The sequence below is a fragment of the Eucalyptus grandis genome, chromosome 11, assembly GCF_016545825.1.
Source record: "Eucalyptus grandis isolate ANBG69807.140 chromosome 11, ASM1654582v1, whole genome shotgun sequence".
Taxonomy (NCBI): Eukaryota; Viridiplantae; Streptophyta; class Magnoliopsida; order Myrtales; family Myrtaceae; genus Eucalyptus; species Eucalyptus grandis.
Genome location: NC_052622.1, coordinates 27,667,249 through 27,693,633, shown reverse-complemented (window position 1 = coordinate 27,693,633; position 26,385 = coordinate 27,667,249). Strand labels below are relative to the sequence as shown.

The 26,385-nt window shown below is 37.6% G+C and overlaps 2 protein-coding genes across 3 annotated transcripts; one reads left to right on the top strand and one right to left on the bottom strand.

Moving 5' to 3' along the window:
* Positions 1–112: 112 nt before the first annotated feature.
* On the top strand, positions 113–3,377 carry LOC104425642 (glucosamine 6-phosphate N-acetyltransferase). Of its 2 annotated transcripts, none has more exons than XM_039305750.1 (3): positions 113–311; positions 1,153–1,253; positions 2,555–3,352. In XM_039305750.1, exon 3 carries the CDS (start codon positions 2,585–2,587, stop codon positions 3,110–3,112), a length of 528 nt encoding a protein of 175 aa, XP_039161684.1. In that variant the 5' UTR covers positions 113–311; positions 1,153–1,253; positions 2,555–2,584; the 3' UTR covers positions 3,113–3,352. The 2 variants fall into 2 exon arrangements, with proteins under 2 accessions (XP_039161684.1, XP_039161685.1); XM_039305751.1 differs by having other exon boundaries at positions 117–311; positions 1,127–1,253; positions 2,555–3,377.
* A 1,713-nt stretch (positions 3,378–5,090) lies between these two features.
* On the bottom strand, positions 5,091–24,574 carry LOC104425641 (nuclear pore complex protein NUP107). The gene is made up of 24 exons (XM_010038378.3): positions 24,393–24,574; positions 23,713–24,092; positions 22,564–22,633; positions 22,274–22,389; positions 21,193–21,224; positions 20,956–21,081; positions 19,536–19,694; positions 18,272–18,364; positions 18,018–18,185; positions 17,609–17,707; positions 15,404–15,639; positions 15,264–15,321; positions 14,872–14,960; positions 12,325–12,456; positions 11,536–11,658; positions 10,604–10,702; positions 10,342–10,530; positions 9,849–10,023; positions 9,611–9,767; positions 9,304–9,506; positions 8,249–8,390; positions 6,062–6,222; positions 5,805–5,921; positions 5,091–5,408 (listed from the first exon to the last, which is right to left on the bottom strand). Exons 1-24 carry the CDS (start codon positions 24,470–24,472, stop codon positions 5,343–5,345), a joined length of 3,270 nt encoding a protein of 1,089 aa, XP_010036680.2. The 5' UTR covers positions 24,473–24,574; the 3' UTR covers positions 5,091–5,342.
* Between the last annotated feature and the right edge of the window lie 1,811 nt (positions 24,575–26,385).

Below are 26,385 nucleotides of genomic sequence, written 5' to 3'. Positions count from 1 at the left end.
TAATAAAAAAAGTTAAAAAATTAAAAAGATATTAGAGTATATATAATTTTAAGATTTATTGTTATTTTTTAAGAAATTAAAAAAATATTTTTAGGGAAAAAAGTCGGATTGATCCGGGGCAGTTCCCGTCCACGCACGCGGTGCGATATGCTTAACGCCTAACTCCTCCCTCTCTCTGCACGAGCAAGACGCCTTTGCCTCTCCTCAGCTCCTGCCTCCTTGCCATCTTCGGCTCTCATCTTCCCTTCTGCTTCGTCCGATCTAGGGTTTGCTATACGACGCAATGGGACGGATCTTCCACAGATTCCAAGGTTACCGACCCGCCAACTCTCTCTCTCTATCGCTCTCCGATTTCGACGAATTTCGTTCCGTTTCGAGCTGATTTCGGGTTTGATTTTGCTTCCAAGTCCTTCGTGTGTGGCGAGTTCGATTTGGTGATTGTGCTGTTCTTCTTCTCTGGTCTTGGGTTTCCTGTAGTGGGTATTCGTCGCGTTTGGGTTCCGACCCTCCCATCATCGCGCGACTGCTGCGAATTCTGGCCAATCCATTCACTGCTTTTTCCCCCCTTCTCGTAATTTATTGTGGAGTTACCGGCGGACGTTCAATGCGGGTTTCGCGTTGGGGACAATCGGATTGGGGCGTTGGAGGCATTGGTGGCGAGCTTTGGCGGTTTTTCTCGGGGTTGAATTTCATCCGGAAGCGCGAGTGATGTTGGATTTTAGGGGGGGTTGGAATGGATTAGGGTTAGGGTTTTGGGGTAGCTGGCTTTCAGGGCGGGGTCAGAGTCTGGGGGAGTCGTGTGCGAGATGGATGAGAACAATAACCGAGCTTGAGGAGGGAGAAGCTTTCTATGACCACGCCGGGGACGCCAGCAAGGATGGCAACATTGACCCTGATTCGGGTCATTTCAATCTTTTAATCATATCAAATGTGGATACTCATAGTATACATTATATCTAATGTTTCTTTGTTGCTGATATCAATCTTTGCATTAGAGTTTTCTGGCACCTTCAACTCATGTCAGAATCTTTTACTATAGAAATTACTGGATTATCCATCCAACAGTGTGTTTGCCTTCAGAAAATTTTTGTGTCCGCCTTTATTGCTTTTACATGTAATGTTTCAGCTCTCTGAATCTCTCTATGGCTTCAGAGGATGTTTGGGAAGCAGTCTGAAGCAGAAGCTATCAAATACCAAGTCGGAGAAGCAATGCAGTATAGTTCTTTCCATATGAGAAGATAATGACTAATTGGGTACTCAAATGGATTCCCTTTCTTATCTCTTTTCTATGAACTCTAGGTGTATTGAGTGGTCACTAGTAGGCATTGTTATTTCCAATTTGTGTGAGAAAACCAGATTTGTTGTTCTTTACAATTCATCAAAATTGCCTGATGAAGAAGAGGCAAGTGGGAGCCTCCAAAAATAATAAATAAAATAAAACCCAAAAACCTGACCCAACCTGGGGTTCACTTCAGGTCTTATGTGTTTTGGGTCGGGTTGGGTCCGAGAGCACACGACCCTAATGAGTTAGGTCAGGTTGGGTACCATAAAAACCCGACCTGACCCATGACACCCTCTATTATGGATAACCTAGACATAAACTAAGGCTTGATTTGTTTTGTCAATAATTTATGAAAAATGTTATCATTATCAACAGCAATTTATGTCTAAACATTTCATAGACGATGAAATGTTTTTCATTCATTTATTTTTGTAAGCCATATAAACAATTATTTTTAGAGAAACGTTTTCCAAAGTATTCATTTTCTGCGAAACAAATGGAGTTAAGTCCAGGTCATAGAAAACTTGAGTCATTTTACGCTTTGAGAAAGAACGAACTCCATTTTGTGATTTTTTGACTAATTAGCACTGCATATGTTGTTTTCCAATGTCTGAATAATGAATGGTGTTGGGGATTAACACCAAACATCATTATGAATTGCTATGGTGTACTAAAGAAAGCAACTAATCGCTTTTTCCTAAATGGAATTTTATTTGAAGCTTTAATGAGCGATTTTGAAAAATGACAGAGCCAAGAAAACTTGTTCACCGTTCTCTCTTTTTTGGCCGTAATTGTTGCCATGCTGCAGATAGGTGCTTCAATTCTGCTTTCTGACTTTAAAATTTGATGTGAGAATATCACTCTGTAAACAAAGGACTCTATGGAACTGCTTCTTTCCGCTCCTTCTATTGAGTACATACATACTAATTTAGCCTCATCAGCAAGTTCTTCTCCTCTTATTATTATCTTTTGTGAACAGACTCAGTAGGAAGTAATTGATGTGACATTTGCATTATTATTAGCTAGACAGAAAGGGGCAGAAAAGTGGAACCATCAAGTGAATTGCATTTATCTTTCGCTTTATGATTTAGAGCTCAGCAGATTTGGCCACTACAAGTCTCCATGGAGGGGCTTGTTTGGATATAAAAATGCCATGCATCTTGTGTGTCGTTTACCTTTACTTTAATAACATAGTGGAGCTTCTAAATGCGTTCCATGTTCTTTTCTTTAATAGTATGAAATCTAATTCTTTCCTTGTCAACATGAATGAAGTTGGCGTAAACAGAAGCCTCATCTTGGGAAATGCAGACTGGGGTCCCACTAAACGAAGCACATACAGAAGCCTCGTCTCGGGAAATGCAGACTGGGGTCCCACTAAACAAAGCACATGACTTTCAAGTTCGGAAACTAGAGGTCTCTGACAATAGCAAAGGGTTTGTAGAGCTATTGCAGCAACTGACAGTTTGTGATGCTATCTCTGATGAAAATTTCGAAGCGCGGTTCCAAGAGCTCAGGTCATTAGGCGATGACCATGTGATTTGCGTGATTGAGGATACTACCTGTGGAAAGATCATTGCCACTGGAAGTGTGTTCATTGAGAAGAAGTTCGTAAGGAACTGTGGTAAGGCTGGGCATATTGAAGATGTGGTCGTTGATCGTGATTATAGGGGGATGCAGTTAGGGAAGAAGGTTCTTTCTTTCCTCACTGATCATGCCCGATCCGTGGGTTGCTATAAGGTGATTCTTGACTGCAGCAATGAGAATAAAGCATTCTATGAGAAGTGTGGCTTCAAACAGAAGGAAATTCAGATGGCTAAGTATTTCATCTAAGAAGTTAACCAAATTATTCAGTTATAAGAAGCAATTCACGTCTACCCCATTTTACGTTCTCTTTTCTCAAAAAACTCTCCCTGAAATGAGTAAGTTCAACAGGCTTATGTATTCTAATGATTCAACAGCCAAACTTGCACTATGAATTTGGATACTTCTGTGCTTTGTTTAATTTCATCTGTTCATAGATACCACCTTACTTTTTGTGATGATTATAAACGAAGTATCCTGTTGTTGGAATGAATTCTAACGAATCCTTCGTGAATTTGTAAGAAACTCTTTATTTTTTATTTATTAAATAAAATAAAAATTAGCGATCTATTAGTGTCATGTAGGGATGAGCATGGTTCCATGGTAGAACTTGGAATCTGAGAACTAGATCAGTGAGAACCTATAGTTTCAGGTTTCAAGGTATGTAGGGTAGGTTTCAGATTCCAAAAAATGAATAATCCGTTCCAACGGGTTGGTTTTAGGTTCTTAGTTAAAGGAATTTGGAACTTGTAACCTACAATTTGGAACAAGTTTTAATATTTTTCTTGATCTATATCTCCATGCGATTTTCTAATATTTAATGTTGTTCGATGATGAGTGTATAATTTAAAAACACTAGTCCTTACTTTATTAATGTTTGTCTTTTTCGTATATCTAAATATAAGTTATGATTAATGAATTGTAATCGTTCATATAATAATATAAGTGGGACTTAGGTTAATCTTGGAACCTATGACAGGATAGATTCCAAGTTTTAGGGTATGCAACGTAAGTTTCAAGTTCCAAAAAAATGAGGAAGTTTCAGGTGGAATTTGTACGGAACTTAAATTCGCTTATCCCTACTTTTATATAATTTATTTTCTTCTGATAGTTTTGTTTATTTTGTATTATCTTTGATGAATGACAAGCTTGTTTATTATTATTGCGTTTATTTTTGTTTTGTTTAACTAAAAATTAAAAAAAAAAAAAAAAAAACCGTTGGACTTTAAACCGACTTTGAAACCTATGATAGAGTAGGTTCCAAGTTCCAACAGATAGGTTTAAGGATCCAGAAAATGAGGAACTTATATCCAAAAGTAAGTTCAAGGCTTTAAACGGAATTTGTAAGAAACTTGGAACTATTCACCCATAGTACCGTATCAATAGAATTTAGCTTATAGAATTTAGCTTAAAGCAGAAACTTACCCATTGTGGTCAAAACATAAGTCGTGATTTGAAGTCAAAGTCAGGATGAAGAATTAGAATGGTAGAAATATATAGAAGCAAAGATACATTACAAAGCAAAAGATTCATTCAGATAGTCAAGTATGTCATCTGATCGCTATTTTGCTGGCAAGCCTAATCTTCGTTTTCTCACGGACAAGTATTATTCGATCTTTCAACTTGTTTCCACTTGTGTACATTGTTCAGCCGAATCTTAATTTGTATAATGCAGTCCACTTGTCATTGACATATTTGATTTGGCCAACACGACTACTGACAACTTTTCATCTCGGTCCCACCGCCACAGCCCTCTCAATGGCCACCTGAGCCACCCAGGAAACGTCCTTTTCAGTTTTCTGCAACCCTCTGGTCAAGAACTGATCCCTTGGCTCCCACTAGACCATTGAGTTTCCCCGTCCCCGATGGAATCATTCGCTACAACCGGCGAAAGTAAAGAGGAAGCAAGTTCTCCACAATTGTCCAAAAACCGTATTTGGACCGAAGAAAACTGTTGCGACACATCTGCCATATTTTACCGATCTAGTTAATTTAATTCAAAGATCACAATGCAAAATGGTAAGGGGTCTTCTTTAATTCCTTCAAGTTCGAAGGGCAAAGAATTGGCCGCTACACGTAAAGATGTCTTTATTTATGCTATTAATATGTACTTGTGCACACCACCAGACACTAACAGCATTTTCTTTTTGTCCTGTCTCTAACACGCGATCAAAGCATATGGTAGGAAGCACCACTAGACGGGCTATACTTAGCGAACAACAGCTAATTCTAGGACAAGTTAAAATATTTCTGAAGCTCTCTTCTATAAACAAAGCCTTGGTCCCGGTGGATAATTCACATTAGAGCAATGGAATGCTCAAATTCACATTTCTTGATTGGAGAGAGAGAGAGAGGGGAGGGAGAGAGAGGATTAGTATTAGACTTCCAAAAAGACCTTCATTTTCTCTTTTTCGGCTTCTCACCTCATGCTTTACAAAGTCTTAAAAAAACAGCCGATCAGGTTAAATTTACAATAGGCCTATTCATCAACTTGCCGTTGCTCCATGCAGCATATGGAGTATTCCCTCTCTAAGAACAAAAATTCCTGGAAAAAACCAAAGACGCCATTAGCAAATTCAAATAACTAGAACAATCCCACAAGAGTCGGCAAAATGAATATTAGTACTTTTTGTAAGGAAAGTATTGAAAAGACTAGAGAGTAAAACTCAAACTCCATTTTAGACACGATAAAGATGTATGATCAAGATGTCCTATGTTCACAGGGTGCAGAATTAGAAGTATCAAAGACAATTTAAACCAAAGAGAACACGGAGGACTTGAGTGAATCATTGTCATGCCAATAAAATTTACGTGCAACAAAGTCAGGACTTGCAGGATGAGAAAAACACTCTCAGCAATGACAGGTTAGGCCCACTATTCCTGGTAACCCATGATACAGGAAGACCCAATATCCCGTATCAAGTATTAGTATCGAAATTACCTGCAATTGTTGCTGACTAAACAGATGAAGGAGCCCTGTTTCGGGTGAAGTGATCAGTTCAATCAGATCATCATGGCTTTCAGAAGGGCCACCAGACTCCACGACCGACACCAAGACCTGCATTGCATGGAGAATGGTCCAATAAATTGAAAGACAAATGAGATACTCCGTGCATCCATTTTGGTATGTGTACTGGAAATGTCAAAAATAAAAATAAAAATAGAAAGGGGATTTCTTCTTCAGGGAGAAAACACCACCTGCATGCATCGCAGAACGACTTCTGGTAGACAACACCTACGACACAGGCCCCGGACAATGTATGATGCCGGGCCTTCCAAAGAACCACCTTTATTTGAATACCGAGCATCTAATCGGGAGATTTCCATGGTGACTCCAATCTGAAATCGAGCAAGCTCACCTGCAGTAAACAGTCATCGCTCATCAGAACTATGAAAATAAGTCGGTGCATCTGAAAATCTGGACCAAACTGTATAGACTGAACTGATTTTCAGTTTATCAAAGATTGGACTGATTTTGGGTTAAATTTCAAACTTTCTTCATATAAATTATGCCAAAGACAGTGTTAGAGCACTTATTTCTATACTTTACAGGAGCTTACCAAACAAAAGCTAAGAGAAAAAAGATACTGAGTATTCCTAGCATGACATCTACAATTAGATTAAAGAAAGTGTAAGCCAGTCTTTAGTCATTGGATCAGGAAACCAAATCACACCATATAAGCCATCTGGTGTAATTCTATATAGTTTTCCTGAGGTCTTTCATTCTACAAAGTTTTCCTAAATTTTTTCTTTCTGCAACAGCAAGTTCATCAAATCGCTCTGCCTGTTATGCAACATAATCAAGTGGCTCCACTTTTCAATATAACTATTAAAGACAACTTTTGCCTTCCTTCACTTTCTGATGTCCGAAAATCTTAAAAAGAAAAACAGCTTCACTGACTCTCTTAAGGCAAATTCTATGACAAATAACCTCTTTCCCAAATGAGGAAACTCTAGACCCAAGCATCTTTAAAACATTGGATGAGTTTGCAACAATGCAACCACTCATTCAAAAACTTCAAGCTGGTCAAATGACTTGTGATCACCTGTGAAGTTACTCATTGTCCACAAAATCATTCTAACCAGAGAGGAGGGAGGGTAAACCAAAATCATTTAACCCCTTAACCAAAATGAACTGATTATTTAGTCAAATCATATGTCTACCCTCTGTTTGGTTCTCGGTTTTATGATTTTCTGGAGTATACAATTTCATATGTAAAGAGTAGAGATCATCCAATGCAGGTAGGAGTGAGGAAGAAGCTCAGGGTGAATTAAAGTTCCTGTTATCACAGATTGAGTTGATTGGTTGGGAGGAAAGTCTGCAAACTGGAATCATTGACTCAGCAGGGTTTTTGGTAGAAAACTGAACCGAACCAGTTCATTGACACCCCTATGTAGCGTGCTAGGAGTAAGTTTCACTACCAAGTTCCCAATTTCTTTTGACAAGTGATCTAATCTTAAAAATAAACAAACAAAGAGCAAGTACAGAATCAAGGAAGAAAGCATTATGTGACAATTAAAGCTCATTTTATCAATGAAATTAATGTATCTGCCTATCGCATACCCAAAAGAATTCAATCAAAGAGGTCGATCCTTAGTGTTTCTCTCTGAGCTGAATTTAAAATGCATAATGCCATCATTGAGTTTCAATAAAAACATACAAATTAATATTAAAAGATGAAAATAGAAGGCCTTCCTATAATGGAACCCTAATTTAAACAACACAATGCTTAACAAGTTGATGGGTTGTCGTGCCTCTTAACTCCAATTAAGATTAATTATCAAAAAGAAGAATGTGAAATTTTTTACCTTTTACATCCTCCTTGCTCTCTCCTATTCTTCTACCCCCATGAAATTGTTTGTGTTGTTCATCATAAATATCAACAGTTATCCGATTACTTTTTCTCATATGACAAAAAATGCAGAGCATCAAATTTGTGAGCAACCACACAATGTGGATCAGAGATAGACTAATTTCTTTTTCCGAATCTTAACATAGAATTTCCCATCCAGACCACATTCTAATGAAAAATGGCAAGCCCTCCAGATAAAATTTCCTGGCATATCCATATATTGACATGGCCCCTGAACTAGAACATATGAAAAAAAGATGTAATATGTTCATAACACCACTTACTCTGATTACACCATATGCTAGCCCTTGGGATTTATTTTCAACGAACAGAACATTCTTTGGCACTCCAAGAATTCTTATGAGCAAGCAAGAGACACAATCATTATTGTTGTCATCATCACATCGCTTCATCTTTCCGCGCATTATATTGTCTTCAATGGTATTATTAGGGGGCAACTCATACCAATTAAAGAATGAAAAAGAAAAAAAAAAGGAGCATAAACAATTGCAGTTATGGACTGTTTTCTCACCCTTAAAGCCAGCTGCCACCATACTAGCAAGTATGCCACCATCATTGAGCACATGGACTCCCAACCCGTCACCTTCAATGGCCAAGCACCTTAGGACGACCTCAATGCAGTACTTATCCTTGGATGAGATAGCAACATTTACCTGCCAATTAAATTTAAAACCTCAGCAAAGGGAAAAGATATCTTCCAATTCAGCTCACAGTGTCATGATCACTTTTATCTAACTGTGGATACAGTAATCACGCCAGGCTATTTCTTAGCTTTCTTCTACTAGAATTTGCTGCACTTATATACTTTAACAGAACAAGCCAACAGTACTTTAGTGACTGCCATTTATCAAACTAATTACAGCTGACAACACTCCTTATTCTCCTATTAATTGTCCATACTTGGGAACCAATGACATAATGAACTGTTAGACTGAACCCATATGATAGGTAAAGGTAGTTTCCACGTATAAAATCCAAGCTACATGCTGCCAGACGCCCAAGAAGAGTTATGATATTAGTGGACAAATGAAGAAGAAACTATGCTAGGCAAGGGACATGATTACTTAAAGCAGACATTTGAAGACAGCCAGGTAACATCGTTTAGGTAGACCTACAGAAACAACTTAAAAGAAAATGGCAACGTGATTCGTTGTTTCATTGTCATAAGGAAAAAAGCAGAGCAATTATCATTAGTTCTGATTCACTAATGCAGTTAACAGCAATAGATTCGATGTAGAAGGAGAGTTACTCTTGAATTACTCAATCATCCAAAACATCTTGACCCTGCTTTTTCCACATTTCTAAGTGTTGATCTTGAAAATACCTCAAGAACTAACTAGTTCTATATTTAAAAATAAATATTTTGAATTTCCAAGGGGAAATTTTGCGTAAGAATACATGAATCTCTCATCAGTAAGGAGAAGGAAATGGCAGGAAATTTTTTTGTCCACTTTTGAGATTAAATTATCATTCCTAGCTTCACATCAAATTCCGTAAGCACATAACTGACATAAATAAGGCATGTAAGGAACTGAAGAGAAATTTGATGAAAACAGACCATCGTACCATCAATTGTCGATCTAGCACCACTTCCTCACTCACTGAAGAGTAAAGTGCACTCATCAGTGTAGCACAAATTGTGGCATCTGGACACATGCATTCACCAGATGGAAGGCAGAGCATTGCAGATGCATGCAACTCAAGGAAAATAGGCTCCACTGCCTCATACACGTTTTCTTCACGAGAAGGCAACCAAGGATGTTCTTTCCCTGCAGACAAATTGGGAAGTTCAAAGAATCAAACACAAATCAACTGCCTTAAATTGTGTCTGCTTTTTGCATAAAGCATAATTACAGTAGCTGAACCCACTTACTAAGTAATAATGAACGTGCTGACTGTAGGGCTTCTCTAGCTGCAGCAGAACCTCTTTCCTTCTCCTCCTGCGAGAGTTCTACTGCAGAAACTTCTGCATTCTCTTGTTTGATTTTAAGCCATTTACGATAAGTTGCATCACATGAGTAGTACTCACTCTGACAAATAAATGATACATAACCATCATAAGGAATATATCGATGGAACAAAAATCTATGAATCATGCCTACAAAACTTACCCAGTCTTCGAATTCACTTAAATCCTCCGAGATGTCATAATTCTCAAGAGCCCCAAGATTCTCCGACAGCTGCTTCAGAGGTTCAGCAAGGAAGCTAAGTAACTTATGAGCACCTATGGGCATTGCAGGCACTCTCCACAGGGAAATCAAAGCGAATTCCCTGAATAATATATTGCTACAAAAGAAAAAGAAAAATTAAACAAGAGTACCAAGAAACAGGAGAAACAAGACAACGATGAATAGGCCAAGCAATTGTGGTGACAATTCAAGTAAGACAGAAGGGTTCAACAGATGAATTTATAAAAAAAGAGGAAATGCAAAAGATGAAACAGTGTACAGAAATATCTAAAATATAAAAGGAAAGAAAACAAGAACATTTGATTTAAAGTTACAAATACAACAAAATGTAAGTGATGAAAATCAAGCTATACTAACTTTTGATCATCGTGTACATAAGAACAAAGAAAAATCAGAAGGCTCAAAAGGATATTACCTATGCATCAGAGCACGAAGCAGCAGCTTGACACTAACAAGCTCAACGTCTGTAATGGTGGAAGGTGGTGTGAAGCAGAGCCACTGAATGACCATAGCCTTTTGAAGGCTTTGAAGGCGATGCTGCTCAGCAACGTCCAATGTATTATCATACTTTCTAACTTTGGTTTCTCTTGAACTTGACAGAACCCTATTCAAGTCAAAGATCATCAAATTTCCAGTTATCAGCATAGAACCAGAAAGCAGCAGAACGAAATTAGTACCTCTCAATTATTTCTTCAAAACTTCCCTTTGAATCATCCCTAGGAGAAAAAGGCAAGTACTCTATAGCAGAAAGGAAGATCTTATACTTCACATGTACGCTGCAGGAAAATAAAGGAAATCAAACTCATAAACACTAAAACCGAAGCAGCTGACAAGCATATGAATATGGTCATCTTCGCACTCAGCACTGTACAACTGATGGAAGGACACTGCAATGGCATGAAGGAAGTGATCATTAAAGCATACTCTCTACAATTATTATGCCATTTAGGAGAATAAACTATGGTCTTCTCTACAGCATAGATGGTGATCCCTCAAACACCATGGCTCATGAAATTTGTCCCAGGATTGTCACATTTGGAATTATCAGGGAAATGTAAATCTAAGCATCTTATGCTAGCATGTGATAGGGGACCCACTTCCACTTAAAGTTATTAAGTGTTAACCAGAGTATGCTACATCCTTCCAACCTCATGTGGGACCCATATATGTATGTAAGAAGAGATTTTTTTTTTTTCTTTTTTTTGTTTGTGTTTGGGGGGGATTCAATGTGAGAGGAGAGAGTATACCCATAAAGCACCGACTAATTTCTCCAGTTCAACAGTTACTATCCATGCATGATAAGAACCAGATCTTATTTCGGTATGTAATTTTGCATGTTCAGGACATCTTCAAAGTTTCTATGTTTCCTCAAGTGCTGCTTTTATTCAAATGATATGTTTGACCTAATTTAAGTTCTACTTAAATTTTAGAATGCAAATACAAAATGTGGGATATTCTCACATTTGAAGGTGGTGAATTGAACAATCAAACCAGCAGAAGTAAGTTATACTGACAATATGATGGTCTTTAAAAGATTGCCGCACAAAACCATGCAAACAAAAAGAGAGATGAGAGAAGAAAGATTCATAACAATTCTACATTTACAGACCTGCTGTTCACCCTAAGTTCCATCATGTGGGCAAAGAGGTCAATGCATCGGTGGCGGGCAAGCTGAGAAGCATAGATCCCAACCAATTCCTCATGCTGTTTTGAGAACAGAAACATCGCATACCTGAAATTGAACCCCAAACAGGCAAATGAATCATAGAATTGTTGCCTCCCATAACTTCACAAGACAGTGATCAGTGCAAACTTCAAAATCATTGAAGAATTAGAAGGATGCTACAAAAACTGGACAACCATGCTAAAAAAATGGGGGATCGTCTAACATTGCATAACTTTTGTAGAGCCTATGCAGCTAGAAATACAGGATGGCCATATAGGTAATAGGTCAGTAGATACCTTCATGTCCTGATTAAAACACAAAATGAAAATGTCTGGCTGGCATTACTTAACTTTGAGAAGGAAGAATATGTTTTCCAACTCTACAAGTGATTAGTCACGACTCACAACAAAGTGTTAATAAAACGAGTAGCAGATATTGTTTTAGCAAGCACCTACAGGTTATAATCAATTGCAAATCATCGAATGAGCAACATATGATTACTAACTAACCCATTATGATACATGCAGACTGGTTCATTATGAAGAAGCATATTAGCCCCCAGATTTGCCTACATGAAGCATTAGACCAACAGCGAGAAATTACATAAATTCAGGGCTTATTAACAACCTGCACTTTAGACCAAAAAAAAAACACAGCCTACAGAATTTGAAGTCCATATACTTCGTCAATCCATTGAAAAACAGAGTTACTTAATGCAAGAAAAAGACTCACATGTGAAGAATGAAATCACCAACTGTCATAATCTTCTCCTTGAAGGCATCCTTAACTTCATCAGCAAGGAGATATCTTAGCACAAGTACTAAATGAGCTCCAAACCTAATCATCTGAGGATCCCCATGTGGCCTGAAAGAAGGAGATGCCTTAAGGAATCTTTCACAGTAATTTGCTTCTCAGAACCCAGACATGGAGAGAGAGAGAGAGAGAGGACATTTCATTACAACTCCTCTGTCAAATCACACTCAAACCAAAAGAATAAAGAATAATGTTTCCAAATGTGTTTCTTCACTCAAATCACCGTAAAGCAATGTCTTCAAAACAATGATTTGGCTAGTAAAAGATTTGACAAGCTAAACTTGCATTCTATAGGACAACATTAAAATTGTCTGCAGTGAAAGCATGTTTTGTGCAAGTTTTTCTTTATAGGCAATGAAGGATTTTAATTTATTCAAGTAAATCAGAAATGGATATAAGAAAAAAAAAAGAAACAAAGAAATCATCACAAGACAATGTGAAGTCAGAACAAGATGTCCAAAGCCAAATAAAGAGTACTACACAGAAGTAACTGAAGAGTCTAAACCCTCAAACAATCTTTTACTGCCTCCCTTACAAATGCATCACATGAGACAGAGTGGTGCAGCACTCCAATACTTGTTAGAAACTCAGCCTCCTCCATAAGCCTCCCAACAACTAAAAAGCTGGATGGCATGACTTGGCATAACCCACACCACCTTTGACAAACTAAGCCTATGAATCCAAAGCTGAAGAGCAAAGTCCCAATGAAGAAAGAGATGATTAATATATTTCCCTAAATGCTTACACAAGCAACACCAATCCGTGAATAGAAAATTCTGTTTCCTCAGATTCTCAATGGTAAGAATCTTATTCCAAGCTACCATCCAACCGAAAAAAAAGACGAGATTATATATGATATTGTTGAAATATTATCTTACATTGATTGACAATGAGTTGTAAATGCTCTCTATATTCATGTGGTCTCCCTCTACCTATTAATTTAAGCTTTTGGGTTGGACTTTCTAACATGATACTAGAGCTAGTTATACCTTACGCAAAGGTGCATGGTAAAAATATCCTTGTTTATGTGCACAGTCAAAATTCCCCGTGCAGCTCGTAATCCGACTTTCATGTGAAAGGGAGTGTTGAAATATTATCCCACATCATTTGAAATCAGGTCGTAAATGCTCTCTATATTCATGTGGTCTCCCTCCAACTATTAGTTTAAGCTTTTGGGTTGAACTTTCTAATAGATATATAGGGCAGCCAAATTGCTTTAGAGGGAATGAATGAGGGGAGAAATTCCCCAAGAGAGAATAACATAATTTAACACTGAATTTCTTGTCATTAGCTGCGTGCCGCACCCTCTTGTTATCCCTCAAACAATATATTTTCACAAGTTGAACTGTTACAATTGCTTGTTGACTCACCTTGACTCGGTTACCTACATTTTCTAACTTCCAAGATCTCTTCTAGTGGTTTCATCTTGTTGTTGGCTTCTTGAAGTGCAAAACCAAATGAAAACAGCTATACATTTATTGCTCAAATGTTAGGACTCGGCCTTTAAGTATGCATCATTACAAAATAAATAGAAGACGACCAGAAGTTATTCTTCTGGTTCAGGATGCACACATGCAGGGAGGGCGAGAGTAAGAGAGAGAGATGCAGGAGCATAACAGAAGATTTATTCTTGCTTTTACCGTTCACAGAATTTCGAGATTCAGGGTCTTTACTTATGTTTTCAGAGTCCTAGAAGTACTAGGTTTACTTCTTTAACGAGGCATCCTATCAATAATGCGTTTTATGCCTATTTATAAGTGTTGAAGCGTTGTTTTCAGAGGGTACTCTCCATTATTGAGTAAAGTCTTGTCTTCAAGATTTTTGCTTTTCCTTTTCTCTAGCTTTGACATCCACTAGACAACCTTTTAGATTGTAAGTTTCCTTGTTAATTGTTTGATTTGCTTCCTCAATTCTGTTCTTGGTGTTAGATGTTATCGTGGTATAAGAGCTGGGTTCCGATCTTTCTTCATGGCTGCAAAAAGGATGTGAGTCCTAGGCTCAACCAAACTCAATGGATTCTTGAGATGCAATGAACAATCGAATGACTAGCTTTAGAAATGCAAGATCATGAAAGAGCCCAAGAAAGGGTGCCAGTAGGCGATCATGATCCCGATGTTATGTTTTCTTTCCACATGTAGTGGCACCATTAAGGGCATTGATACTGTGAGACTGGTACAAATAAGCTTGTTCTTCTTGCTTAATATAGTAATCTGGAGCTTTAGAGACTCCTAAGATTTCCAAGAGTTATTTAGCAAAGTTCATAAAACTTTACGATGATACAGTTTGAACGTACAATCCCAATTTCACAGGGCCAGTTAGAAAAACATGTTCAACTATCCCGCTAGAAAAATTGAAAGAAAAACTGGGAAGCCATGGTCATAGGGAGCCTCCAACTAAAAATTACTTTACATTTTAGTGAGTAGATGGGCATGAAAAAAGTTGCTAATCATTTTCATTTTCTAATACCTGAAGATATTTTGATCATCTTCTGAAGGTGCTATCCATGACCAGATAAGATCCAGCAATTGGGGTATATTCCCTTCCATAAGTTTCATCTGTGAAAGCAAGTCATGCCAAGCTCAAATGAAGTAATAAACATTAAAATTATCACTGGAAGATCTAATTGAAGTCTTAGTCAAATAATGTATGTTTCATGTTGTGTGGACAAATTGTCCAAAAGGATAAAAGTTGCCCACTTTAACTGTAACAGATTACCTTTGTACAAGAGAGCAAAATGAATGGAAATGTTATGATGATATAATTTTCACAGTCGATGCAGTAAAGAAGCAATTATGCGCTTCATTCATGTGTCCATGACCATAATTAAGCCAAAGTGATTCTCCTGCCAAGATACTCACCTCAATTTGCCTTTGCTGCTCTTTGCATCCTCGCATAACAGCCTCATGTACAGCATCACTAAATTAGGCCGAAAGTGAGGTTTATCATATATTGAAAGAAATGATACTAACTTCCGAAGAAATTGAGTCTTGTTTAGTACCCCGAGTGAAGTTTCTGAAGAAGAGCAGAAAGATGTCGTGGCTGCTGGTTAAGAACTTGCAGCGGCCAATTTTCAGGCCCTGAAGAAGACTGGGATGTGCCCTCGGTTTGTTCAGGACTGCCATCAACCTCATCTCCATAACTCTTTGAATGAGTCATTCCACCAGGCTGCAAACGAGCAAGTTCCATGTCCACCAGAACATCAAGCCAGGACTTGGCCATTGCCCAGCAAGCAGACTGTAATTGTGGTGGGCATACATCAGCCTTTCATGTGATTATTATTTCTGTTTATGATAAATGTACTATAATAAACGAAAGAAGGTAGCCTATTCATGTATATAAGATGCACGTAATAGACAATGCTAAGCAAGGCCTAAAGAATAGAAAAACAGGAAAATTACTCAGAAGCAAAATTCAAATCGCGGTCTGGCAAAGTGTCAAATACTGTCTCTTTCAATTAGTTGTAAGGTGCTTCTGATCCAACCATTTCTTCTCCTGTTTCCCCAAACCAGAGCTTGTGCATCATGCAAATCTTACAATTATATAAAGTAGGGTTTTCAAGATGCATGGTATTCAACACTAGTCCACCGCATGAATTAGGTCAGGTATAGAAAAAGGTTGAATTTTCTTATTTTCTTTTCTTTGTTTCTCTCATTCCCTTTTCCTTTTTATTTGTCAATAGAGTTTTTCCTCTCCAAATTGACTTATATTTTCCAGGACAATGCCCTTTTGTGCCATAAACCACTAGACAAACTTTCATTATTTAGAGGAAATGTCATGTTTTGTTTTTTAAATATTTTCAATGCTTAATTTCAAGCATGAGGCCAAGTGTTTACCCAATTCTATCCAGTACTTTCCATCTCATTATATTATTTGGTAAGCCTTTTGGGGAAGCTTCACAGGTTCCTGATTTAGCAAGGAGGGACCAACCGAGAGCAGCTGATAGGATGAAGGACACAAAAAAAAAAAAGTTTCACAGTTCTTGATTAAATCAGAACTAATTCGCTCATATAGATTTGATATCGCAATCTTTTATTGACACAAAAACTATTTTACATCTATGAACGAGTGAAATTATGAAAAAATTGGGCGAAATGATCATTATGGCAAGATTCAATGAATATTAATAAAAAATTATGAAAAAGAACAGTACTCACCATGAAACTCGGGTTTTCACTAACTTTAAAGTTATCAAGGGCCTGCTTGTTTAAGCCTTTTAAAAGCAAAGAGTGCATTTTTTGCTTTCCCGTCAAAATTTAAAATATTCTAATTTAAAAAAAATATGAAAAATTTATATGTGAATGTAAGTCTCAACATTTATATGTCATAAAAGTTTCATACATTTAGGGTTAACCAAAAAGTCAAAGGGTGTCTGCCACAAAATTTAGATTCAGTAAAGCTAATGATAATCCAGACACGCCTTAAAGAAATTTCTTTTAAAACTCATGGCCTTCGCACAGATGCCAACAAACAAGCAACTCATTTCAGTGTTCATAACATGTCACCAATTGAACTTTAGAAATTGACCAAATTTCTGAAGCACCTTCACCACAATTATTTACAGATTTTAAGCTTTTCTACACATATAGCACCAGTTCACAATAAAATCACAAAGTTCTCAGGTTTTTACTTGTTAAAGTTCTTCCCAGGCATGGTGTCTGAGGGGTTGCTGCTTTTGCCAAAGTCTTTGGGAGAACTTCATACAGAATTTATAACTTTAGAATCCTTGCTCATTTGGATTTTGTGAAATTGACACTGAAGTCCATAAAATATCCATGTAGTAATTAGACACAGGGAGCAAACCAATACATGGCCATGATGTCTCAAATGTTCAATTCCTTTTTAATCTTTTATATTTACATCATAAAACTGTTATCCAAGCAAATATGAATTGAGTCTGCAAAAATTATTCCTATAAGCATCGGCTGGTACACCTTTCTGCCACGAACCTCATAATGGCTAGTCCATATTGCATCTGCAAAAATTCTCTCCTTCTCTACCATGAGCCCCAGGAAACAGAAATAATAATCCTACCTGTAACTTGTCCATCATCTATCACTATGCCTCAAAGGCTAAATCTTGTGGCAGCATGCAAAAGATATTGTCACAAGAAATGCTAACATATAATAGGAAAAGGCCAAAAACAGAACTTGAAGAAGTTAAAGAAATCAATACTAATCATATTGATTAGACGGAAAAGACAAACCTCCCAGTCTGTACATATTGGAAGCAAGCACCTCAAATTGCTACACTGGGCTGCATATACAGCAGCTTCGAATTTGCAACCATCTTTCTCAGCAATCCTCTTTAAAAGTACCATGCACAAAAGCAGACATATATGTAAGACTACAAAAGCCAAACACCAGAGAGAATCATCAAACATCCAAAAACTTGAAGAACCCTGAGTCTCGGTAATAATCCTAACACTATTGAATGAAGATGTCTGCAGTTATTCATAGCGAATCCCACAAAAAGATGAGATTAACATATATATGCAGACTGTTGAACCAATACACCTTAAACAGAGTTGCATTTTCGGCACAATGCTGCATATTAATATTAAAATGTTAACATAATGAGTCAAGTATGTGCAGAATTTATCATTAGAACCCCACCTCTGATGCGCAATGGGATGCCCATTTCCAGAGGCGCCACTGGTGTCCAATGCCATTTTCCAACTCAATTGCTTGTAGAGTCTGATTTTTTCCGTTCTTTACCAGGGCTTCACAGGAAGGAAATAGATCCAACCCTCCAAATGGACGAAGAGTTGCTGCTCTCCATGGCTGCCATGCCATAACAAAGTATGCTTCATAAGAACATTAAAATACTGGTTGATTTTACAATTGCATCTTTTTGTAACTCAACACACCTGTCCAGCAGACCGACAAATGTCACAAGCCTCATCGACTCTCCCAGCCCTTAATAAAGTCCACACATCTTCCAATAGCAAATTATCTTGTTTCTGTGAGGAAATATTGAAAGTCCTGGTTTAATTCCCATGAGTTTAAGGATCCTAAACAGGTATATGTTCAAGATAACAGTATTCACCCAACAATAGGAAAAATAGGAAAGACATGCAACTATTGACAGAATTATTGCAAGAAAAGCTTCACACACAACATTACTTTCACTTAATTAGAACTAGGCTTCAGCTTTGAGTCAGGTGTAGATAAGGCAGCTCCAGAAACTATATGAAGTGATGATAACAGTCCGGCAGTACCAAAACAGGTATCATTCTTCTTCATAATAATTAGTCTTTTAAAGTTTTTAAGTAAAAATTTTAAAATCCATCAATTAACATCAACTTCATGGACACGAATATTTTTCGGAAAACCCATAGTTATCAAGCGGCATCATGTGCTCTGCAGCACGTAAGCAATAAAATGAATCTGGAGAAAGTAAATAGCATCTGTCTTTGCTGGCAAGACAGACAATTTTCCCCCTGATGGGGATTGGAAAATCAACAATATATCTGCTTTGTAGTGCCTTCCCTATCTTTGTGTGAAGAAACGAGGTAGAACAGAGATAACTACCAATGCAAACAACATTCTTTACGCAAATCAAGTACAACCTATATGTTTTTGAGGAGGAACAACAAGAAGCTCTCAATCAGACTTGAGTATTTTACTCAGATGCTGAAGATGGAAAAACTGTGAATTCCAGCCTTCTTGGCTATTGGAAGAGGTGCATGCTGTAATATCCTTAAAATCCTTGAAAGGAGGGATTATATCTCATCGTATCCTTCAGGATTCAGCTACATTTCTCAACCTTAATACATGCGGATAAAGAACCTCTCTCTATCACAAATGACTTGTCTTCACATGACCCCAAAAAAATACAATAGAAGGGCACTAGCAAATGCATTTTATCATTTTTATAGCAAGGCATGCAAATCACAAACAAAGACGAGTATGGCGAACATAGATGCACAAGCTTCATTGAGAATGAATCATCTCAAGGCTTCTAAGCAGGCTGGGGCCAACAAGGGGAAATGCTATGAAATATAACCGAATTTGAAGGAGGAACACAGGCTTCAAACAGCAATTTGCTCAATATTTCGTTTATAACCAATGCTATAATTGGAATGTTACAGTGGGTATCTGTTTGCTAGAACTATGAGGCAAGAGAAATACTTTGTCATCAGGCAGTTGATGTGCATGTTCACGTGTTGGAGCATCAAAATCCAAGTGACGAACAGTGTCCGTATCAGAACGACCCTTCCTCAGAAACCTCTGAGTGTGATGCCAGATTCCAGAGCTGGGTAGGTAGGTTCCAACATGAGATCCTCGCACCTGAAATGACAGATAAATTCAATGGGAGCCCCAGTACAAAACTCATGCCATCTATCAGTAAGTAAAACTATAATATTTGGCCAGCACAGAAGCATAGCAATATCAGAACCTAGGGGGATACAAGCATGACACTCAGCATTATAGATCAACTCATGGATTTTTTTTCTCAAATTGCATACTGAAAGCAGACTTACATTCAGTTGGATTACCAATTAGAGAAGGATTGTAGACATTTTGCTTCCTCATTTTTAGTATTTTCTTTGCCTTTTTTCTGATGATAGATTAAAAGTTCAACTACTGGGCACCAAGGAGTGCAAACCCACATACAAAAAGAGCCCGGAAAACTAAAGCCATATACAGAACAGCTCTCAAAACCAAAAGGATTTCTTAGCATCTAAACCAGAATATTAACAGAAAGACAATAAAATACATGTGTATTTTCTGATAAAATACAATAGATTCACTACGTGGTACCAAGAAGGCATCAGCCCCACAAAAAATGGCTTCTAAAGCAAAGCCTTTCAAGTACAAAAACTAAACACCACAATGTGCCACAATCATTCTAGAAACACGTTTACATAAGTATCTAACCACCATCTTCACCCTTCCACTTCCCTATACCAAAGATGAACAACATAACACTGAAACTCCATGAATTTTACTATGAAGATTCTTCTCCTTCTAAGCTCTCCTTGTTTCTTCCAGTCTAAATATGCAAAAGAACAGCATGATGTCCATCTTTAGGTATTTTTCTTTTGCTGGACAGTAATTACACCTGTCATGACTATGATCCTGCTCCTGCTTAACCTTCTTCTCAAGGCCATTTTCATCCCAATGATTAAAAAAAAAGAGCAAGCAACCAATATTATCAGAACAGAGATCAACCATCCACCAAACTACGGCATAACTAGAAGATATAACTCCTCCATTGTTAAAACCCAAAGTCAACTACAGTTGACCTTATGGGTCCATCGACCTCTGGTGTAATCTTTTATGGGGGAAATGGTTTAGTACACAACCATAAAAAAGTTCATTGTTTATAATTTCTTAGGTGGCTGACACAATCCTGTCTACAAAAATACAAAAAACCATGGTCCCACTGGAACTGACAGGCACCAAATTGTAAGAAACAACACTGTCACACAGAAAAGAGACTCTGGTGAAGCATAGGTGACATTTGTCAAATATTCTGAACAACAAATCACACTTTACAACATGATTTGATGTCCCTCATAAAAGAAATAAGTGAATAGAGTTATGCCTTGCTTTCCAAATCAAGCGCTTTGGAAGCTAGTCCCTCTAACCACTGAACAACCCGGAGGCACAACTGTGCTGTATGGTCATTTGAAACAAACTGACAAGCCTCCAAATGTGATGTAGTTGGATACTGTAGTAAACAAGAGAGAGGTGTTATTAGAATAAGGAAAGTATTATACTCGACTCTGAAGTCATTTTGTAAACATCAAAAGATAACTGTTGAAACAACAAGATGCATTACCAAATATACATCTTTTGGGATGTCTTCATTCCCTGTATAGGAAAAGGAAATTGTTAGAAGCACATGCACACAGACAGAGCTTCAGGAGAAGATGGGCAACTTGGCAGAGATATTATACATGAAATATTCACATAACAACAGGCTAGACAAATACTTACAAGTCGCTGGGGAAATAGTAAATTCAAAAGATTAGGGCACCTCTCTAATTCTAGAGGAATGTCAGATTTTCATTTTCAGTGAAAAATTTTTAGGAAAATGTTTTCTTGTTTCCAGACTCTCTCTTCGTCCTTTTCTTTCACAACTCTAGGAGCTGATTTACCTCTCTTGCAAGACTTGGTCTTCTGGGTCCAATGCTTGATCTTGTGCTTTTTGGAACTTTCAAATCATCCGATTACTTGTAACTGTGTTCATTTTGGTCATATTAGAACTTCAAAAAGTTTGAAGCACAAATTGGGTACATTGTTTATACTCTCTATAAGTCATCTTTCTCATACTTTCTGTTCCGACATTGGCAAGAAATGTTCAAACAAGAATTTTTCAAGAATTCCCAATTATTTCCTCATATATAATTGGAAACTTCATAAACCATTTTATAAAATGATAAAAGACATATCCTAGCAGTTTTCTGTTTCCACAAAGAATTTTAAAGAAAAAAAGAACCAAATAGATCCTTAAGAAATTTTCGTCCCTATCCTTGACCTTAACCTACCATTCAAATATATATTTATCAAACTTGATCCTGATCTCAATCCACAAAATCAATTTCGGATTCACTAACCAACCCATAAAAAGATTATTCAACAGTGATCCTATAAAGGATCCAAGAACAATTTCTAATTCATCACATGGATAAATGCAAAAATTACAGCACATTTTTTATGTCCAGGTAGTTATATGCAAAATATCAACGGAAGAAAAATATTGTAACATATCAAATGATCTCATTATTGTATGAAGCTTCACAAAACTTGCCACACACAACGAATAACGTGCTAATTTCACAATACCAGATTTAATAGATTAAACTGTGAAAGAAATATTCTAGCATATAATCAACTTCAATAGGTCAGAGATCTATTTCCTTTTCCATATAGATACCACAGGAGAGACCATGAAGCAGCCTCATCAAGTAAGAATTGAGCCTTTTGTCTCATTAGCTTGTCCTCCACAATACGATGCTTCATATTGGAACTATACCTTTTAAAGCAAAAAGAGTAAAATGAGAATCACGCCATGCAAGGGTTAAGAAGAGTACTACACTTCAACAAGGCAATAGTAATCATGCAGTGAACTTGCTAGTCCATGCACACATTGCCAAAATCCCACAGAAAGAGTTATTAAGTACTGTATTATTCGTCTGATGTAATATACCTGATTGACTCTGAAACATTCCTACAAGATGACTCAAATCGTAGTATTAGATCAGGTATAGACATCAGCCCTGCAAAATGATAAAAAGTAAGACTCCACAAAGCATACTATTGAAAGTTTCACATTTAAGTCTGCCAAATTGCATAACACTGCAGATTTAGATATAGCTGTCAAGAACAGGTGCATGCCCACAACACCATACTATTTATGCACTCGTGAACTTCAGGTTAAAAAGAAGGGACAAAAACATATATAAACACACGTGCTCACACACACACATAAACTCACTTGCACACCCGCATATGCGACACAGACAGATCAATTACATGACACATATGCTAAGCTCACAAAAGAAATTAGAAGCAGCCCATACACAGATTTTGAGTATATCAATATTGAAGCTTAAGCGTCTTTTGTTGATTTACATTCTCCAAAAGGACCATAATATCCTCATAAAAGCTTCCCTCAACTTTCATTTAACCTTGCAAGAACAAATAGTTTCTGTGGTGGGCATGTCTTCAATGTCCTCTCTTCACTTAAAAACTTACTTATCCTCTCTGTATGTCAACCCATGTCTATTACTCATGAATACACTCTCTCTAATAAAAGTAGGTAATCTGTGCTGAAAAGAAAAACTACAGTCTCTTTGTTGACAACACAACCCATCCATATTTAAAATGGACTTTTTCCAAGACAATAACAAACAAGTCAAACATCAGGCCCACTAGCCTGATGCACATAATCTAAGTTAGAACAGATTTTGGAGAAGCTTAAATGGAGAGGGAAAGGAAAAAAAAAACAGAAAAACAGCACCTGCGTCTTTATAGATAAAAACTCCTCAAAAGGATACCAAGGGGGAACCTTTAGCAACCATATAGAAAATCCTCTATCACGGCAATTTAAATTATCACACATGACTATCTTAAGTAATAGAATGCATCACAGTTACTGAACTTAAGATCGAGGCATGTGCTTATATTTCATCTCAGATTCAAATTTCCGTGAAGAAGTTTTCCATACTTTCCATGATATCAGTGCAAATAATGCATATGTGAAAGTGACAAAATAAAATCAATTATGAGATTAGAGAGATGAAGAACATCTATTCAATTTATGTCTACATGCTAACATTTAATCTACTTGGAACACCTTGAATAGCAGAATCCAGGAGAGAAGCGAATAAAGAGAACGTTGTCTCTCCACTGTCCGATGATGACTCATCCTCCTGCTTACAAGCTTTCAGCGAATAGCTTCCAGCTCTTCGGACCGAATCAAAACCCATCTCGGCCTCTAACTTCCATTGACTCTCGATGGAGTATCTTCTCTTGGAAGAAGATTGGGTCCTCGCAGGCGTTCCCTCTGCATAATCAGCATCGAAGCCCGAGGCTTCTTGCTTGATGATGTCAAGAAGAAGTGCAGCATTTGTTGGGCTGTGGATGCGCGGTCCATCGTACAACAAACTACCCTGCCGCACCATTGATCCCGAACGTTTCTGGGGCGATATGTTGGAAGTCGATGACTGCCCTCTCCTGAGCATGCAACAACACGATTCAATCCTAACCACACATACGTTGCTAAGACAAAACTAACATTTACCGACACCTAATGAGCACTCAAGACTCGAATCAGGCAATGCATAGTAGAGATGGCGGGCTGTAGAACTACACCGCGACCACAATGGTGCCAAGAGGGCTGCCGATTCGCAAACTTCCATCCACCTTACGATGACCGAACCATCATTCCCCTCCGATTCCAGCTAATCTCGAAAACCCATGGAGCACCAAGATGATCGGAGAAAATGCAAAGTGAAAGGGGATGCATCGATTTACCCGTATCGTCGGAATTGCTCTCTAATTGAGAGATCCTCCGGGTCGAAGTAGCTTGGAGATGCATCCATCTCGTCCTCCATGGCAGCTCCGGGCCTTGAAGCTCGCGGTTTCGGTCACGGTGAAGAAGAAGCAGCAGCTCGGAGCTGACCCTTAAACCCTAAGTCTCCAATCTCCATGCGCGGGAACTGAAAGAAGGATGGCAGCCGGACCGGGCTCGGTTGGGTTGCTTCGGGTCTCGACCCGACTCCGGACAAGACCCGCCATAGCCGGGCGGTCCGGGCGTCTGGCAATTGGCCCGGCCCGGCCCGAACGGCCTTTCGGCCCCAAATAGTGCATTTTAGGCCGGGCCGACGAAAGCCCGAAAGATCTCTCCTTTTTTTTTTTTTCCAGTTTTTCCAAGTAAAAAGAGCAGCACAAAAGACAACCAAGAAATTCTCTTATATCAATCTCACACCTAATTTCAAATATACAACTCAAGTTCTAGAGAAAAAATCTTTACGATTTCAAAATAAAATGAAATTTTTTTTTATAGAAAAGCTCTTGCAAAAGACTCATGAGCGACTGAGCATTTCTGTACTTTTTGTTGTTTCGAAAATCTTCTATGATATCTTGAAAAATTGACAAAATCATTTATTTTCCATTACTAATTCATAGATGTATATGTTGTTTTATTTCAAGCAAAGTTAGTATGAGGAATATTTTGTCACCTTAACGGCATCTAAAGTTTATAGTGGAAGGATGCCTAAAAATAGGATGAACCTTAATAGGCCTTTAACCAATTTAGGAGAATAAGTGTATGCAAAGGCTTGAAGAGATCATGGTAAGTTGAACAACTGAGTGAACTCTTGATTGTCAATATGCTCAAGAAGACTAATGATTAGCGGTCCATAAGTCTATTTTTAGCAAGTAGCTAGAATAGACCATACCATTCAACGAACGCGAGTATCTATATAATCTCTATACTATGATCAATTATGTTTATTCCATTATTAAAAAAAAATGAGTCTCTTTAATATCTTTCAATTTAATATATTTTACTCAATTCAAAGGATACCATTAATTCATATGAAATAATGATCGAGCACTCCAAAAACTATAGGATCTTCTTCTTTTTATTTTGGGAAAATTTCAAATAAGAATATGAAATGAAGCTATTTTTCTCAAAAAGTTACCCAAAATGGACCATGTCTTAAATAAGACCCAAAATGACTAACTTAGTCTCAAATAAGGACCCAAAATTCCAATTTTATTCATACTTAGGGGTATTTTTGTCCAAGAACATTTTTTCTTATATTTTTTCTTTCTTCATCTTCCTCATACGTCCTCCTTCGCTCTACACCACCTCTACCTTCAACGCCATCATCAACCGTTGTATCTCTCTATCATCTTGTTGTATGAACAAGAGTGGCTTTTCTTCAGCATAAACCATTATAACATAGTCTAACTTGTTGAAGATTTTAAATTTTGCTCCTTGAAATGGTTTGTAGACATTTCAATGATGCCGAAACGATGCTTACAATAATAGGTTCCTTTATACCATCATTCATTGCAAATTCCAATCTCAAAGCCATAATATGAATTTGCTTTTGCCAAGACTCAACTTCTTCTCCAATTCTCAAGCAAATGTACATTCTCTCACTTTAAGAGTGCATCAGTTGCAATTTATTGCTCTGTTTTTGGTCCCGCTTGCCAATAATAGAAGCAACAATATCCAAGTATCGACAGATCATCTTGTTTGACTAACCGAACCCTTTGCTCAATTAACGCTCCGTGATCAACAATTTCATGCCAAAGAACAATGTCATTGTAGGTAGTAGGCGACTATCTCATCAATTTCAAATTCGATTTTGCCTCTCTTGTGTGAATTCGATCTTTTGAAGATCCCCCTTCCCCTTTGCAATGCCAATGGCTCATTTCAATAATCCCTAGTATGGAGGCACCCACTCACACTCTTGTGTCATCGACACAACTCTTCCCTCAATGATACCCCATC